The sequence below is a fragment of the Vipera berus genome (assembly GCF_964194415.1).
Source record: "Vipera berus genome assembly, chromosome: Z".
Classification (NCBI taxonomy): domain Eukaryota; kingdom Metazoa; phylum Chordata; class Lepidosauria; order Squamata; family Viperidae; genus Vipera; species Vipera berus.
In genome coordinates this window covers 41,786,479-41,804,378 of record NC_138205.1, presented here as the reverse complement: position 1 = coordinate 41,804,378, position 17,900 = coordinate 41,786,479, and the positions used below count along the sequence as shown (strand labels likewise).

At 40.7% G+C, this 17,900-nt stretch overlaps 1 protein-coding gene across 1 annotated transcript in view; it reads right to left on the bottom strand.

The window, feature by feature from the left end:
- The window catches only part of ZNF385C (zinc finger protein 385C), a gene marked incomplete at both ends in the record, with an annotated part of 119,273 nt that extends 105,385 nt beyond the window's left edge, over positions 1 to 13,888 (bottom strand). The window contains one exon of the mRNA XM_081344305.1: positions 13,639 to 13,888. Within this exon, the coding sequence (XP_081200431.1) occupies positions 13,639 to 13,888 (250 nt within the window). The remainder of the gene's footprint in view (positions 1 to 13,638) is intronic.
- Between the last annotated feature and the right edge of the window lie 4,012 nt (positions 13,889 to 17,900).

The window sequence follows — 17,900 nt, the reverse complement described above, 5'->3', positions numbered from 1 at the left end:
GCATGATGCCTCCAGAAAAACATCCTATAATGTGTTTTAATTATGCAAGCCTATATTTGCATATATGACTGTATCAGTATCCTAGCTGTATCAGCTCAAAGCAGTTCATTCTATCTTCTGATTTCCCTAGCATGGTTTTTGAGATGTTCTTGAATTTTACCAGCAAACCTAAATAACTACCCAAACAAGTTTGACATCAACCATAATCTGTAAAGTATATATAGAACCTATGAATCAAAACTACATTATGTATAGCTAATGTTCAGGTAATAAAAAATAAATAAATATCATTTTAAATTTTCAAAGTATTAAAATGTTTCCTCCTTTTGGTCTGGTTTCTATGCAGCAAGCCAATAAAGTACTATACTTGTCAGATGGCTCTATCCCTTCTTTTTCTCCTATATTGTTTTCTGATTCTTTGTAGGCTAAGTTGTTATGGGACTATTTTATATGCAAGAATCCTTGCCCGTCTGGGGTTAACTTTGTATTGTGCCGATACAGTATTCTTTTCTCTCAGTGACTCCAACTGTGATTAGGCAGAGTTTGCTATTTTTCAAAAATTAGGAATGTCTCCATTTCTTATTTGGAGCGTCACAAAGAATATGCTTTCCCTTGGGTCTTGCACCATCAGTGCTGTGGTTATGACAAAAGGTCTTCTTAGTGTCTGCTCTAAATGTGTAAATTCCTAAAAAGGAATTCTACTCTTCCTTTCCTCTGTTTAGTTAAAAAATTGTAACTAACAATTAGTAAACATACAGTCGCTAAAAACCCCACACTGGATTTAAGCTGTGCAAAAATTAAAAATCTCCCCAACAGGATTGCAAACCCTATAGATGGGGAAATGGCAATGCAACTTGTGTATTTCTCTACTTTGAGAACTTAAGAAAAGCTGGATTGTCTATATCATTCTGAGAACATTTTATGACATTAAACAGACTTTGAGCTAATCAATTTGGAAGAACAATATAATGTGGTATAATATAGTTTAAATATCTTTTAATTCTCCTGTATAATGTTTTATGTTATGTTAGCTGCCTTGAGTGCCATTCATTAGTGGAAGCACAGAATACCATTTCTTTAAATAAATAAATTTAAAACGAAAGCATATTTCTCCTTTATATTTTCACCATTATTAAGGCTACAAGAAATGTTTACTGTTTAATTAAATTCCTTATGGCAAGATAGGAATGTTGATAACCAAAAATGAGCTGTCTTTATGAAGGTCAAATGTATGACCATATTCACCCAACAGCTTTGCTATATTCCTCTTCTCTCCCAAAGCCATTATGCCACCCTAAATTGTGGTTTCCTATACTGCAGCCAGAATACGTCAGCGCTGTGCACTCTTGGCCAGACAACTTAACAACATTCCAAGGGTGTGATTGGTGTTTTTCTCAGCTGAAATTCCACCCCTGCCCAACCTTACACATCAAGTGAAAATTTCCCTCCAATTATCTTGCGTAATGTTCTGATTACTCTATGACTTGCCTTTCCCCCCCTTCCCCATTGTATTGTCAACTGGTTTTGTTTTTAATATCTTGAAACAATGGGTTGATTGGTCAGATGTCTGCCTACTAACTATAGCTGGCAGCAAAAGGTATTTTGTACCTCTTAGCTATCCTCTAATGTTTGTCCAAATTTGTGCAGTCAAGATGCTATCTTGGCGTGAGGCAACTTAGCCTTGGTAACCCTTTTTTGGCTTGTGTACAGATTATTTGGAAAATGCCTAAATTGACTCAGCTGGCATATCACCCCTGAATAAAAGAGAAATAATTCTCTATCTCTATCCAACCTCCCATCTCTTGGCTCTTGGCAGCAGTACTAAACGTAGTCCTGAAATAGAGGCCCAGGCTTTGACCTCAGCTCTAGCACCACTGTTGCCACTCAAAAAGGCCACCTCACGCCATTCCCCAAGACCCAGTACACTCCAGTATCTGCCATACCCTGCTTATTTTCAGGTGGCATATTCTTTCTGTTGATAGGCCCCTGCAGCCTTCCTGAGGCTGATCAGGGTCACATGACACCTGCTTTCTTGAAGTATCTTCAGAGAACACTCATCTACAGACTTTTCAACCTCTAAACTAAACCTCACCCCATTTTCATGCTTTTTTTTGAAGCTCCAGAGTCCACGCAAGAGCACAATCTTCTCATGCAATGAGAGAGCACACTCCATTTTCATACAGCCTCCACAGTCTTCAAAAAGCACGCAAGAATGGAGAGTGATTTTAAGAATAGTTGTTGTCAGGGATTAGTGTATACTAGTATGTCAACCAAAATTTTGTGACATGTCACCTTTGACACACATGTCATAGATTTGCCATCACTACTCTAGATCCACCAGTTAATCAAACTATTTAATTTCTCTTTTAAAAAAGTAAGTACTGGTCTCCCTTCCAACCATGCATGGGATGGGCATAGAAGGCAGGAACTAGTCCTTTGCAAAGCAAGCAAAACCAACTGGACGTATAGGTAATCCCCGAGTTATGAGCATTCACTTAACGCTCATTCAAAGTTACACAATCAGTTCCCTCTAGTGTTTACAAGCAACTCCCAAAATTATGAATACTGCAGCACCACAGCAGTCATTTGCTCTGAGTGACCACAGAGGCTCTGCAACATTCACCCTATTCCCCTTTCACTCCCCACAGTTGCTTCCCCCTCCCTTTCTGCCGCACCGGACTCGCTTACCTTGCAAAATCTGTCTCCTCTGTGTCGCAGTTTCTTTCTCTTTGAGGGAGAGTCGGCTTGAAAATGCTTTTTGTGCCGAAAATGGAAGCTCCTGGGTGCCATAATATCACGCGAGTTCAAACACAAATTCTCTGCAAAAGAGATCATGGCCCTCGGAAGCTTCCATTTTCTGGGAGGGGGAAGTGTTTACTTCATCTGCATACCTATGGGGCAAAGCGTGGAATTGGAGTTGGCCGGGTGCAGGAACCAAGGCCATCGGTGGCCCAGGCGCATTGCTTACTTGCATATGCGCTGGCTTTACTTTGAGGACAGGAACGAAGCATTCAACTGAGCGGGGAGGCATCGCAGGATGAATCCCTTTGCACCTGTATCCAAGCTGCTGGCGGTGGCAGAGGCGGTGGCAACAGCTACCTGAGCAGCCATGATCTCACCTTTCCAGCCAGCCCCCACCCGGCCCAATGTACTCTTTGTCTGACCGGCTGGTGGCACAAATCTTGACTACTCTTCTCCTGTCATCCTCCCCACTCAAGCAGCGGTAGCAGCTTGAGTTTCTCCGCTCCATCTGAAAAGAAGAAAGCAGAAACGCAGTGCAGGATGCGCTGCTTGCTTGTGTGCACCGATCTTATTGAGAGCAATCCCGCTCTGCGCCTCCGCTTCTTTCCACTCGGATGGAGTGGAGAAACTCAAGCCGCTGCCGTTAAACACTTTTTATCCAAAGGAGACCTGAAAGAGATTGGAAAGTCCATGCAACTGCCCATGGGGCACTTCAGAAATGGAGCACTCCAATCTTTCTCAGGTTTCCTTTGGATAAAAAGTATTTTCACGCCTTTGGAGCTATTCAAAACACAGGGATTCTCACGGACCTGAGAGGGACTGGAAAGTATGAGATTCACTCCCACAAATTCTCGAGTTACGAATGGAGTGGGCAGGGATGAAACATCTCATTTCAGGCTGTTTCTCCAATGCTCACCCAAGTACTATACACCCTCTGCCCCCAGCACCCAAGCAGGATTTTAAGGAAAACACCACTATACTTCCAGATCGCAGCAGTTCAAGTAATGCTTGGATTGCCTTAGCTGTAAGTGGTCACAGAAATATAGACATACAATGTGTTAGGGAAACAGTGGGATATCTGCATACCATAGCAAGGAAGCTGTGTAAATCTGCCCTATGAGTGAATATGATACCTCTGGTAGGATTATTTAATTACCAGAGTATACATGAATTGTTAGTCTGAGCTTAGAGCTAGACAGATTGGTAAAACAATTCTTAAGGAAGTAGTCTTTATTCTTGCTAAATCTCATGATGGTGGAACACAAAAGAACACAAAGAAATCCAGTACTGTATAACCTAAGCAGTATTTTTCAAACTTGGCAACTTTCAGAATTCCCCAGCCAGAAAGCTGGCTATTGAAGTCCACATATCTTAAAGTTGCCAGGTTTAAAAAACACTGGCTTATCACATATTTGATGTTAACCCCCCAATCCAAAAATATTTGTAATCTTTCTGATGGCATCTGTTTCCCCTCCAGAGATTCAATGCAAGTCAATTACACTGTATAATTGTTTTTGGATAGGTCAATCACTATCAGTGTCATTTGCCTTTCACCACATTTCAAAAGGGTTCACTTCCAAGTGGATTAGCTGAAGCCAAACACAGAATACATTTCAAATTATTAGCCAATAAAAGTATTTTTAAAATGAAAGAAACATTTTTTTGTATTACATTTATATCCCGCCCTTCTCCGAAGACTCAGGGCGGCTTACAAGCTTAGCAGTAGCCTTCATTCTATGTATATGCCTGCTTGTTAGGGCTTTCACACACACCCCCAAGCGGCATTATTACAAAGTCAGCTTATTGCCCCCAACAATCTGGGTCCTCATTTTACCTACCTCGGAAGGATGGATGTTATATAGAGTTTGGAGGTTTTCTACAATGAGGCCTACTGTATTTCAGATATGCTCAGAATTGTGCTTTTCTTAGAATTTAATATTTATCTGGATACAGCTTCAGATTTCTGAGTATGGAAATCTGCAATTTGTAACTTCTCATTAGAGAAGTAGGTGAGATCAGGGAGGCTTCCTTTGGCAAGGAAGATTCCTAACTGCTTTTTGCATTGCAATTTGGAAAAAAGGAGAAATAGGGTAATTGCCTCTCCTCTAACCTGCAACAGCACTTTTTTCCCTGGCAACTACTTTGCAATGATCAGAGGGTTTGAGAGAAAAAAAAATCAATCTTAACTGAAGATCAGCTTCTTCATCCAGACTTGTCTATCATTTTGTGTACTATTGTGTTTATTACAATGCTGATGAATACTTTTAACTTTTGAAACATTGTGTGTGGGATGTTTACTGATGGAAACAATAAAAGAACAGTAAAAAGCTGTTGAAAAGCATTTGGGAAAAACTAAAAATCTGTGTAGAAAGGAACTGACAGCCATTCAGTAAGTTGCAAGAAATCATCTACTTCCTGGCAGCCTTTTGTGGATCCCTACTGAAGGGAGACTGGTCATGGAGGCAGATGCCAGAGGAAGGCCCTCTTACTGAGACAATCAGATGTATTTTACAGTTTTAAACTTCAGCAACTGAACTATAATGAAACCACATCAGCTCTTCCTTACACGAAATGTGACAGCACCGCAACTCAGCCTTTTCTCAGTTGCATCCACATTGTCCTGCTGTTCATTTTATCTGATAATATTAATTGGTTCTGTAGAGCAATGAGGTCATCATGCTTTGTGTGCTTTCTGAGTAGCTAGGATCATTCAACAAAACAGTGCAGAAAAAACCTGCAAAACAGTAAATTGCAAAACACAGTAGATGGAACTAATGAGTCCAGGGAAAGAAAGGTTCAAAAGCAAATGTTTTATGCCTCCTCAACTGTGTTTCAAAGCATTTTCAAATTTGCCAGTTGACCCAAATGATATTCAATTTTCCATCCATAATATATGTTACGTTCATAATGAAAAAAATGGGTTTAAATGCGAAACTTCCTAAAGCCTCAGTTTTTCAATATACTTCTAAAACTCTAAGGCAGGGGTGTCAAACTCGCAGTGTCATGTGACGTGTTGTAGCTTTTTTTGCCATTGCCGGCAGTGGACTGGGTGCAGTTTCACTATGATGCATCCGGCCAGTAGGCTGGCAGTTTGACACCCCTGCTCTAAGGTGATGTTAAAGACAAAAAGGGCAGAGAAACCAAAATATGAATTCTATATTGTAGATGAGTACCAAGTTCCTCATCCTCAGCTAACAATGCCTAAGTTTTTATCCTAATGTCATTGCGCTATTGCCCCAAGCAAAGCAGCCAATCCTGTGGAGCTCACAGTGAGAAAATATAAGCAGTTATTCTAAGACACAGCTTAATAGAATCAGCTCAAGCGTTGTGTATACAGTAGAAGGATGGATATTAACATGGTGCTGGTGGTTTTAACAATAGCTCTTGTTCTTTTATCTTTTAGTTCTGTTCAAAGAACCTCTTTTAAATCCTAATACATTTCTCTGATTTCTCTAAAACATAACCTACTCTCATTATACTAATGTCACAAATTCCAATTATGATGCTCCCAATCCAAAAAGGACTCTCTGAATTCAAAAGCAGCAATTATTCTGAAAACGCCAAATGGGCAACAGTAAGAATACAATTTCTCCATTGATTTCCAAACACTGGGGAATGAGGGTCAGATGTATTTTAGCTCTCACATTGTTTCCAACAGTTGCTACGCTTTCTTTTCACTTTGCATCTGGAAATAAAAATGGAAGATACCATAATTTCTCAACTCTTGAGCTCTGCTAACAATGGGAGGGAGGGGGAGAGAGACAGAGGAGAGAGAGAAAGGAATGAAATTTTGCCAATGAGAGTAACATAACTTGAGCCCACCCTGCTCAGTAAGGCGCTAAATCAAATGACATTAAAATGATATCAAAGTCATAATGATATCTAATAATGAGTAGTATTCAGCATTCTCCATCCCTGCACATTCCCAGAGTCATGGCATTGTATCCTGGGACATGGCCATTTTTAATATCTTCCTGTAAAAGCTTCCAATCTTCAGGATTTTACTTGTCTCCTATTTATCTACCATTTTGCCACTTTAAAAAAAAACAATCGCAGACCTTTATTCAGGCTTTATATTTTCTGTTGCTAAAAAAAATCCCTTTCTCTAGCTAGCAAAATCTATCAGCTGCCATTATAATCATAGATGCGTTCAGCCATTGCAGGAAAATGAGCCCTCATAGCTTCTCTTTCCAGCCAACTGTATCCTTCATAAATCTTGCCAAAACTTTCTCTGGAATATCTTATCCCACCTCTCCTCTTCACATAATAAATAAATAAATAAATAAATAAATAAATAAATAAATAAATAAATAAATAAATAAATAAATACATATAAATAAATAAATAAATAAATAAATAAATAAATAAATAAATAAGGAAACAGTTTTTAGAAACATATGTTGATTTCCAACTTTATTTCTGGTCCTCTGAGTAAAAGGATGCTAAACTCAGCAAGATTTACTGATAAATTAATTTTTTCCTTGAAATAACAGAAAATGGAATCATTTAGTATCTTTTGTATGTCCTTATAGCTCTTCTAAGTTTTGAAAAAGAGGATGGATGTTAGATTTATTTCCTCAACCAGATGCCCCTGCATAGGTCAAATTACAGCTGCCACCAGCCCTGGTTGCTAAAGGTGTTAACCATATGGAGGAGAAATGAACAAATAGATCAATTCTTCAACCGCTCATTTCTGCAAGTAAATCTAGCCTGGTTTGTCAAATTTGGGTTTTTTTTAAAAAAAATCTCACTAAAACATTTGCATTTATTTATGAGCACATATAACATATCCACTATTTATACATAATGTTCTCTAATTTACTGGGTTTTTGTTCTTTGTTTTCCTGAATAGGTACATTATTGTATAAGCTTTTTCCTAAGTTTCCTTAAATTTATTTTTAATTGGCAAATTAAAATATTGCAAGATTCAAAGAACAATATTTTTTAAAATGATGACTAATAAGGATTTTGTGTATTATTCAAAAATGCAAAGTTAGAGACATTCAGATTAAAATTGTTCTACAATCCTTCCCCTAGTATGGGCTAGAGATAATGTGGGTGGAAGACCAAGACTTCTGAAGTTCACTAATTAAGAAGTACCTACCGTAATACTATTTAGGGCTTTCATTTTTGGAAGGGCAAAACAGATTCGTGTTGCCAACTCAATAAAAGCCAATTGTTATTAGAAATGTATAGATGTTTCCAGCAACAGATAAAAATGGTTAAACAAATCATAGATTAATTGCCTGCATAAATCAATTTGTCTGCACCATGACATGCTAGCTGCTGAGAAATCTCAGGAAAGAGGAAGTCAAATCAGCCAATGTGTTTCACTAAATGTTTCTTGATACTGATCAGAAAATGCAACTTGGTGGCTTATACACATTTTTGTAAGACCAGGTTCTAACCTTCTTAGTTTGTGTTCAAATTTGCTATTATAGAAATTAATTGACTTTCCAGTCTGCCAGTCCTGTAACTTTTATTTTGCCTGCTAACACTTATTATAATAAAGGTATGCTTATATGTACAAGCAGTCGTGGCAGCCAATAAAGGACTGAAGAGTCAAGAAACTTAGAGGTAAGTTTTATTGAATGCTATCATGAGCAAGTATAGAGAACAGGAGAATGAAATGCAGAATTGATGCTTTCAATGGTGGCTCTGTGATTTCTGGAGCTTCTTGAGAGAGGCAGTGAAGGGTTATAGAGGGATAATATGAAGCTGCATAAATAAAAGGGCTCCTTACTTCAGCAGCAATCATTTAAATCAGATAGTAAAATGCAGAAAAGATGGTTCAGACCTTACAACACATCACTGTAATAGGATGAAGGGTAGGCAAGCCCTAAGGAGAATATTCTTCCTGCCCCAAATGTTAACACTGGTGTCTTGATCAAATGCAAGATGACAGGGCCCAGGGCAAGCCTGCTTGGGAAACTCAAACTGTAATGCCTATGGATGCTTACTGACTTTTTGGGGCCATAGACTGGCAAGAATGGACAAGAGAGATGGAAGAAACATCATTACTGCGTGAAATTCTGCCACCTTGAATCTCAGCCATAGCAAAATTAACATGTCTCAGAATATCGATTTACAAACAAGACATTCGTAATTTACAATAGTTCTGCCAAGAAAAAAACACCCACCACTCTTTCAATTTCCAGTTCAACCATCGTACTATTATGATCACTAATATTGACGTTCACAGAACCAACAGATTATATAAACATGCATGCTTGTATGAGATTCAACCTCCTGCACTATCAAAAATGATGACTAATGAAGAGTGTTTTTACAAAGGGACAAGGAAAGAGAGAAAAAGAGAGCGAGAGAAAACAAGAGAGAGAGGGAGAGGGAGAGGGAAAGAGAAAGAGAAGGAAGTGGTTGGAGGGATGAAGAGATGAAGTTCTTGCTCATGAGCCAGGTTCCTGTGACCCTTTCCATGGGCTCTCTTTCTCAAGCTTCCACCCATTACTACTTCTCCTGTCCTCTAGTTTTTGGAGGATAAGTCAACCCCCTCTTCTCTGTTAAAGTCACTCAAGTGCTAGTAGACAGTTATTACATCCTCCTTAATCCCTTTAATAGGCTAGGCATATCTAGCTCCCTCAACTGTTCATTATATGATTTAATCTCCAGAGCCTGTATCATCTTTGTTCCTCTTCTCTGAACACTTTCTCGGGTTGTACCATCTTTTTTTGTATCATGGTGACCAGAACAATATGCAGTATTACTCACCAGTGCAGTATGCAGGTGGTCTTTATTATTGTTATGAACTCAAGTTGGCGAAGATACTTAATATTCCTTCATTTGCCTATTTTCCCCACAACAACAACAACCCTGTAAGATGAGTTGGGAACAAAGTCACCCAGGTGGCTTTCATGGCTAAAGGCAGGACTAGAACTCACAGTCCCTTGTTTTCTTACATGGTATGCTAACCACAAGATGAAACTTAGAAACCCTGTAACATTCTAGACAAATGGTTGTCCAATCTCTCCTTAAAAACCTCCAATGCTGGAGCACCTACAACTTCTGGAGGCAAGTCCGTCCTTCCTTCCTTCCTTCCTTCCTTCCTTCCTTCCTTCCTTCCTTCCTTCCTTCCTTCCTTCCCTCCCTCCCTCCCTCCCTCCCTCCCTCCCCAACATACCCAAAACTGCTCATACAAGGGCTCTTAACAATTGCTGAGGCATTTTTCCTCAATCAATTTGAAATTATTGTTGCTATTATTATAAAAATTCAGGCACTCCATTTCTTTATCTTTCCTGGGTGTTTTTTCCCTAATGAATGTTGGTGGCAACTAAGAAGTCTTCATGGGGCTGTTTTGATGTTTGCACTCTTATAGAAGCCTTTTCCCAAAGTATACAAATTTCTGAATCCAAGCCTGTTGAATCTTTCCTCTCAGATATTTGTCTGTTGCTGTGCTGCAATATAAACACTGGCACTCACAGTTTGAACACTGGGAATAGAGAGTAATGATTAATATGATCCTTAGGGATCTTCCTACCTAATATAACCAGATCCTTTGCAAACAGAAACATGGAACACTTTCCCTGTAATATAAATTCCTTAAGTAAATGTTAAGAAATTACAGTACTCTGTAACTCATGCATTTTGGTTAGATCTTGTTCCCTTGTGAGCTGCACTGGTTGCCAGTTTGCTCCCAAGTACAACTCAAGGTGCTTGCTGTTAGCTATAAAGCCTTTCATGGTATAGGGCCTTACCCCATCTATTCTCAGAGTCTGTACTATAATCCTTCATAATCCCTACATATCCTCGTTATCAGTGGTAACAGCAACAAGGGAATTCATTGTTGTTGTTGTTTTTCTGTTTAGACCTGGCAATTTTTACTTGAGGGATTGCCTACCTCCCACAGCATGTGCCTGGCCAATTTAGTACTGCTTGGTTGATGAACTCTGGGTTCCTTCAATTAATATACAATGTCATCTTTGGGACCTTGGAACTGCATCTTCTCTATATCAGTACCTGTCCTTTGGAACAAGGCACCCACTGAGATTGCAATGACCCCACTCTCCAGTTATTTAGAAGAATCTTAAAGAACTGGTTTTTCACTAAGCCGAGGGGTCTTTGGTGTGCTCTGAGCTTGATTGTTTTCTTGCAGACATTTTATTCCCCAAACTAGGAAACATCATCAGTGCTAGTCAGATTAGTTTGTGTAATGAAATCTCTGCAAGAAAACAACCAAGCTCAGAGCACACCAAGGGTCCCTCATTTCAACTCTGAATTACAAATATTCTCTTTTATTGGCTTCACTGAGACCTTTGACAAGAGAGAGTGAGACTCTTCACTTCATTGCACTTGGTATCTTTTTCTTGGATCTTTTATAGTTTATTGATTTTACTGTAAATTCTCTGTTTGATTCTTGTAAATCACCCAGTCATTGAGAGTCGGGTGGCATACAAGCATAATAAATTATTTTATTATTATTATGGTTGGTCATACAGATGTTCAGAACGGCTTTGGCATTTTTATTCACCTATCGAGTCCTCCCCAGGGATGTGGGATAGGCAGATGTTGATATTTGATAGTGTTAAAGATATAGTCACAGGATGTAAGCTGTTCATAATAAAGCTGCCTTTTGCATTTAACTGATGCTGACTTTGTCAATACTGATGGTGTTCAAATGATGCTCCAGTTGTTCTGGGATTGCACCCAAGGTGGTAGCACTACTGCTACTACTAATTATTATTGTTGTTATTGTTAATATTCTATTTGATTCACAGTCTGGGACTGGTAAAAACTTAACAGTTCAAGTCCTAACCAATTGTTGTTGTTGTTATTTCCAATAACATGAAATCACAACTGACAATTCTTTAGCTGATGTTGGTCAGCTAAAGTTATATGAAAAAGGTTAGAAAAAGAAAGAACGGGTGGTTTTAAAATGGTATGCTGCCCTCTCTAGACTTACTACAGATATTGGGAGACTAGAAATATGGATAACTTGCTTCTTCCAATGCAGCTAGATTAGTGTGATTGATTAGATTAAGTTGCTGTCTAAATACACTTGTAATAAATGTCTCTCTGTGTATCTCTGTATCTCTATCTCTCACTCACTCACTCACACAAACATGTGGAGACATCCTGCATATAGGTGCAAATGCAATATTATTTTTAAGCAAGGGAAATTTATTTACATAAAATGATATGGTTCAATATTAATCATGTTATGTATGCATGAAATAATTATTAGTGGCCAGCTACCATTAATCACAAAATATTCCTAAAGAGGAAAGTTTGGATATTCTGCTGAATTTCTGCCTTCTCTGTTATTCTGGACATTAATGAACATGTTTGCATAAATTTGATTTTATTTATTACAGAAGAATCCTATTCCTTCTTTCAACACATGCATGGAGAACTCCAGGAACTGAGTATAGAGAATGTCTCAACCAGAGAAAGTTTGAGAAGAGAACTAATTGAAGTCCACCTCCATGCTAAAAGAACTCCTTATAGTTCAAAAAGAGCGTATCGAGCTTATATACTAAATTCAAAACAGTTTGTCTTAAAATAAACCCCTTATAAAATTATACACATTATACACATTTAAGAAAGTTGACTTTATTTTAAAAGGCAAAAAAACCCATGGGCTATATCTATGTAGATTAGTTTCATGTATGGTTGGACAAATCACTCTAGGTTTGTTTTTACATTTTTATCCCATCCTATTTCTGCATTAATCTGGAAACTTTTAAAATAGGATATTTATCTGTGAACATATATGAAATCAGAATATGCAGTTCCAAATATATCTTACCTCATTCTATGTATTTATATATAGCTGACTTTGTAATAATGCCGCTTGGGGGGTGTATGAAAGCCCTAATAAGCAGGCATATACATAGAATGAAGGCTACTGCTAAGCTTGTAAGCCGCCCTGAGTCTTCGGAGAAGGGCGGGATATAAATGGAATTAAAATAATAATAAAAAAATATGTTTTATTGTAAAATATTTGGGGGCGTGTGTGTATGCACCTTTGCTGAGAGAACTACACTGAAAAATTATGGGATGTCAGAATGCTTACATATAATTGCATTCCAATTTGCATATTCATTATATAAATGCAAATCAAATCAGTTCCTTGTAAACTGCTTGGATGTCTCAAGAATCCCTTTCAAGTAGGGCATGAAAACTAAAACTTCACTAAAATGGTTAGTTTTTAAGACATACTTGAAGGAAATCATAGAAAGGGATCATTAATTCTGGAACTTGTAGTTCAAATGGCTAGAATCTGGGAATGAACCACTTTTGGTAATTAACGACACCAAAAAAGAAAGAACAGAATCTTTAAATAATAATAATAAAATAATAATAAAACCTTTATTGTCAAAGTACAACATGTGTACATTGAGATTAGCTGAGCCTCCCCCCGTGCTCTCTCCCCCCAACACACAGTGACAACAAACCCTCCATCCCACCACACTATGTGAACCAACTACACCACACACCGGCCTCCCAAGTCAATTCTGCATAAGATTATGTCCCATTTAAAAGCCTAACAGCCCATGGATAAAAGCTATTTTTCAGCCTGTTGGTACGGCTGGCTATATTCCTATATCTCCTACCGGATGGTAGGAGAGTAAAGAGATACCGTCCAGGGTGTGAGTCATCCCTGAGAATCTTCCTCACTCTTCCAAGGCAACGAGCCCTGGCGATGTCATCCAGTGGTGTCCAGTGGTGTTAAATGTTATAAGCTGCTGCAGTCACCCATGTGTGAGTTGGGTGGCAATATAAATTTGCTTAATAAATAATATATCTGGAAAGCATGTTACTAAGCAATAGCAAAACATAGGCTGCTCCTGAGCTTGTGGAAAGGAGCTATATAGATACCCTACATTTCAGACTGTCTTTTACATTTCTGAGAAGCCTCATGTATAAACTGAGCCTTACCTGGACTTGACAGAACTTTTCCTTTGTTAAGATGTTTGAGGCGTTTCTGGTGAGACTTCCCATTGAAATGGATCTGGGCCTGGACAGCAGAATTGAGCTGGATATTACACACTTCACAGAGAGTGAACGATGTGTGCTTTTTCTCTCTCTTTGTACGCTGCTCTGGAGGACTTCCTATGCATGAGTTCTCTGCCAGGCTTCCACAAATGCCACTCCCAGGGGAGTGGAAGGGGGTCAAGGGACGTTTCATCCCTACAGCAGAAAAAAAGAACATAACGAGGGAGACAAAGGTCATTGTTCCAGATTTAACCTCCTTGGGTACCAGTAACCTGAGAACAAACCCCCAATAAGTACACATAAGCAGCCTCTAGATGGAGTAAACCGCCTGTACTTTGTTCATACTGTAGCTTAATTCAAGTAAAACTGCTAGCAGAGCGCACCACCAGAATTACAGCTGCTTTATTTCACCCATATTATGTCCTGTTTCTGCTTCAAGAAAGAATTTCAATGCTACCAAGACAGAGCTACTTTTCATGGATAGGATCAATCACTGGAATGTAACTTTTCTATTGATCCACCCCATGGCCACTTTTAAATGATGTCTAGCACAACCACAATGAATAATTTTTATTTGATCACTGACAAGAAAATAAAACAAGAATATCACAATTAAGATAAAGAAGAAAAATATTGTTCTAAAGTATCGAAGAAAGTTTAAAAGAGATACTACAGAGTACTGTAAAAACTATAGAACAGTATTTAGCTGTGGTCAAATAAGTAAAAGACTAATCTGGAGGCGGTCCAGGTTTGGATGGGGAGAAACAGGCTTCGTCTCAATCCTGCCAAGACTGAGTGGCTGTTCATACCGGCATCTCGGGCTGACCAGCCTTCTCCATCATTAACAATAGGGGATGAGGTATTACCCCCCGTTGATAGGGCTTGCTACTTGGGCGTCCTCCTGGATTCACGGCTCAGTTTTGAAGATCATATAGGAGCCGTGACCAGGGGGGCTTTTGCCCAGATTCACCTGGTGCGCCAGTTGCATCCCTATCTGGACCAAGATGCTCTACGTACAGTCACTCATGCGCTCGTGACCTCCCGGTTAGACTACTGCAATGCCCTCTACATGGGGCTGCCCTTGAGGACCACCCGAAGGCTTCAACTGGTGCAGAATTCAGCCGTGCTAGTTTTGATGGGAGCTTCCCGATACTCCCGTGTAACACCTCTTCTCCGTGAGCTACATTGGCTTCCGGTTGCCCTCCAGGTGAGATTCAAGGTGCTGGTAATGACCTATAAAGCCCTAAATGGCTTGGGTCCGGACTATCTAAGGGAACACCTGCTGCCGGCATCATCTTCCCATCGTCCTGTGCGCCCCCACAGGGAGGGCCTTCTCAGGGTACCGCCGGTTAATGAATGCCGGCAGGTTATTCCCAGAGGAAGGGCGTTCTCTGTGGGTGCGCCTGCCCTATGGAACCAACTACCCACAGAACTTAGGACTGCCCCCGACCTTCGCTCATTTCGCCGGGACCTGAAAACATGGCTCTTTGATCTGTTTGGTCCAGACTGTGGGGTTGTTAATTTAACTGGGTTTTAGATTTACTCTTGGGGCTTGAATTTAATTTAATTGTTTTAATTGATTTTAATTTTTTGTATTTCATGGTTTTAACTGCCCTGTAAACCGCCCTGAGTTCTACGGGAATAGGGCGGTATACAAATTCAATAAAATAAATAAATAATCACAACTTATGATAAAACCAATCAAATTGTCCAGGATATTTAGTAAGGAATGCAGATAATAATTCTTGGTGAGTGTCTGCATAAAGGGGACATGCAAAATAACTGATTTCAATTATCTCTAACGCAGGGGTGTCTGTTGGCGCACGGGCTGGAGGCATCACGTGGAAGCCACGCTCACCCCATTGCCGGCAATGGCAAAACTGTCCAGATACGTTGCGCAATGTCACATGATGGTGCAAGTTTGACATGTCTGCTCTAACAGATGGATGCAGTTTCTGTTCAAAGGGGATTACAGGTAACCTTTGACTTATAACCTTTCATTTAACAATTTCAAAATGTGATTTTTGGCCAGTCTTCATACTTACAACCATCACAGTGTCCCCAGGGTCATGTGATCAAACTTTTGAGTGCTTGGCAACCAGGATGTATTTCTGAGGGCTGCAGCATCCCCAGGTCACATGATCACTATTTGTAACCTTCCCAGGGGGCAAATCAATGCACAAAGTCAGATTCACTTAACAACCATGTGATCTGCTCACAACCTGGGCAAAAAAAAAGGTAGTAAAATTGGGGACAATTCACTTAACAACTGCATTGCCTAGTGATAGACATTTTGGTTTCAGTTGCGATCGAAGGTCAAGAAGGAGGCGGTGGTGAGACCCCTCCTCAAGAAGCCTGCCCTGGACCCGGCTGTTTTAAACAACTATCGTCCGGTCTCCAACCTTCGCTTTCTGGCGAAGGTTGTTGAGAGTGTGGTGGCGCATCAGCTTCCCCTGTTCCTGGAGGAAACTGATTATCTCGACCCGTACCAATCGGGTTTCAGGCCTGGGCACAGCACAGAGACGGCATTGGTCGCACTGGTGAATGATCTCTGGCGGGCTCGGGACAGGGGTTGTTCCTCTGTCCTAGTCCTATTAGACCTCTCAGCGGCTTATGATACCATCGACCATGGTATCCTACTGCGGCGTCTCAGGGGGTTGGGAGTGGGAGGCACCGTTTTACGGTGGTTCTCCTCCTATCTCCTGGGCTGCTCGCAGTCGGTGTTGACGGGAGGGCAGAGATCCGCCCCGAGGCCTCTCGTTTGTGGAGTCCCTCAGGGATCGGTTCTCTCTCCCCTCCTGTTCAACATCTATATGAAGACGCTGGGCGAGATCATTCGTGGTTTTGGGGTGGGGTATCATCAGTACGCTGATGATACCCAACTTTTTTTCTCCACCCCGAACCAACCCAGTGATGCCCTCACCGTGATGTCCCGTTGCCTGGAGGCGGTCCAGGTTTGGATGGGGAGAAACAGGCTTCGTCTCAATCTTGCCAAGACTGAGTGGCTGTGCATACTGGCATCTCGGGTTGACCAAACTATTCCATCGTTAACAATGGGGGGTGAGGTGTTACCCCCCGTTGATAGGGCTCGCAACTTGGGTGTCCTCCTGGATTCACGGCTCAGTTTTGAAGACCATATAGGAGCCGTGACCAGGGGGGCTTTTGCCCAGGTTCGCCTGGTGCGCCAGTTGCGACCCTATGTGGACCGAGATGCCCTACGCAAAGTCACTCATGCGCTCGTGACCTCCCGCTTAGACTACTGCAACGCTCTCTACATGGGGCTGCCCTTGAGGACCACTCGAAGGCTTCAGCTGGTGCAAAATGCAGCCGCGCGAGTTATGATGGGGGTTTCCTGTTACTCCCATGTAACACCTCTGCTCCGCGAGCTGCATTGGCTTCCAGTTGCCCTCCGGGTGAGATTCAAGGTGCTGGTGATGACCTATAAAGCCCTAAATGGCTTGGGTCCGGGATATTTGAGGGAACACCTGCTGCCGGCATCAAGTTCCCTTCGTCCTGTGCACCCCCACAGGGAGGGCCTTCTCAGGGTGCCACGGGTCAAAGAATGCCGGCGGATGACACCCAGGGGGAGGGCCTTCTCGGTGGGGGCACCTGCCCTTTGGAACCAGCTGCCCGTGGAGCTTAGGACTGCCCCCGACCTTCAATCATTTCGCCGAGACCTGAAGACCTGGCTCTTCGAGCTTTCCGGCCCAGGCTGTTTTAATTGGGGGTTTTAACTGGGGTTTTATATTTTTTCAGGGACTTAGTTTAATCTTTTTAAATTGCTCTTAATTTTTGTATTGATGTTTTATATACCCTGTAAACCGCCCTGAGTCCTTCGGGAAAGGGCGGTATATAAATTCAATAAAATTCAAATTCAAATTCAAGAAGTATCTGTACAATAATTCCCAGATCCACCAATTGGAAGTGAAGCTCAATTCTGTTATGGATGCTGGAACAGCTTTCACAGTCTACTATGGCTTACATGTTTCTTTTACTATGTCTTTGTTGGCAGGCTGTGTGACTGATTTTGTAAATTATGAGACAGGAGGATTCTTTTTTACCTCAGAGGGGCTGGTGGGTAAGCAAAATTCCTCATATTTTTGTCACTTCAAGTTTCCCCCCCTCTTAAGTCAGTTCAATTTCAGTGTAAGGGAGCAAGATGGGAAGATTCAGCTCTCTTTCCCTGCAGTTGTGCAGATCTTTTT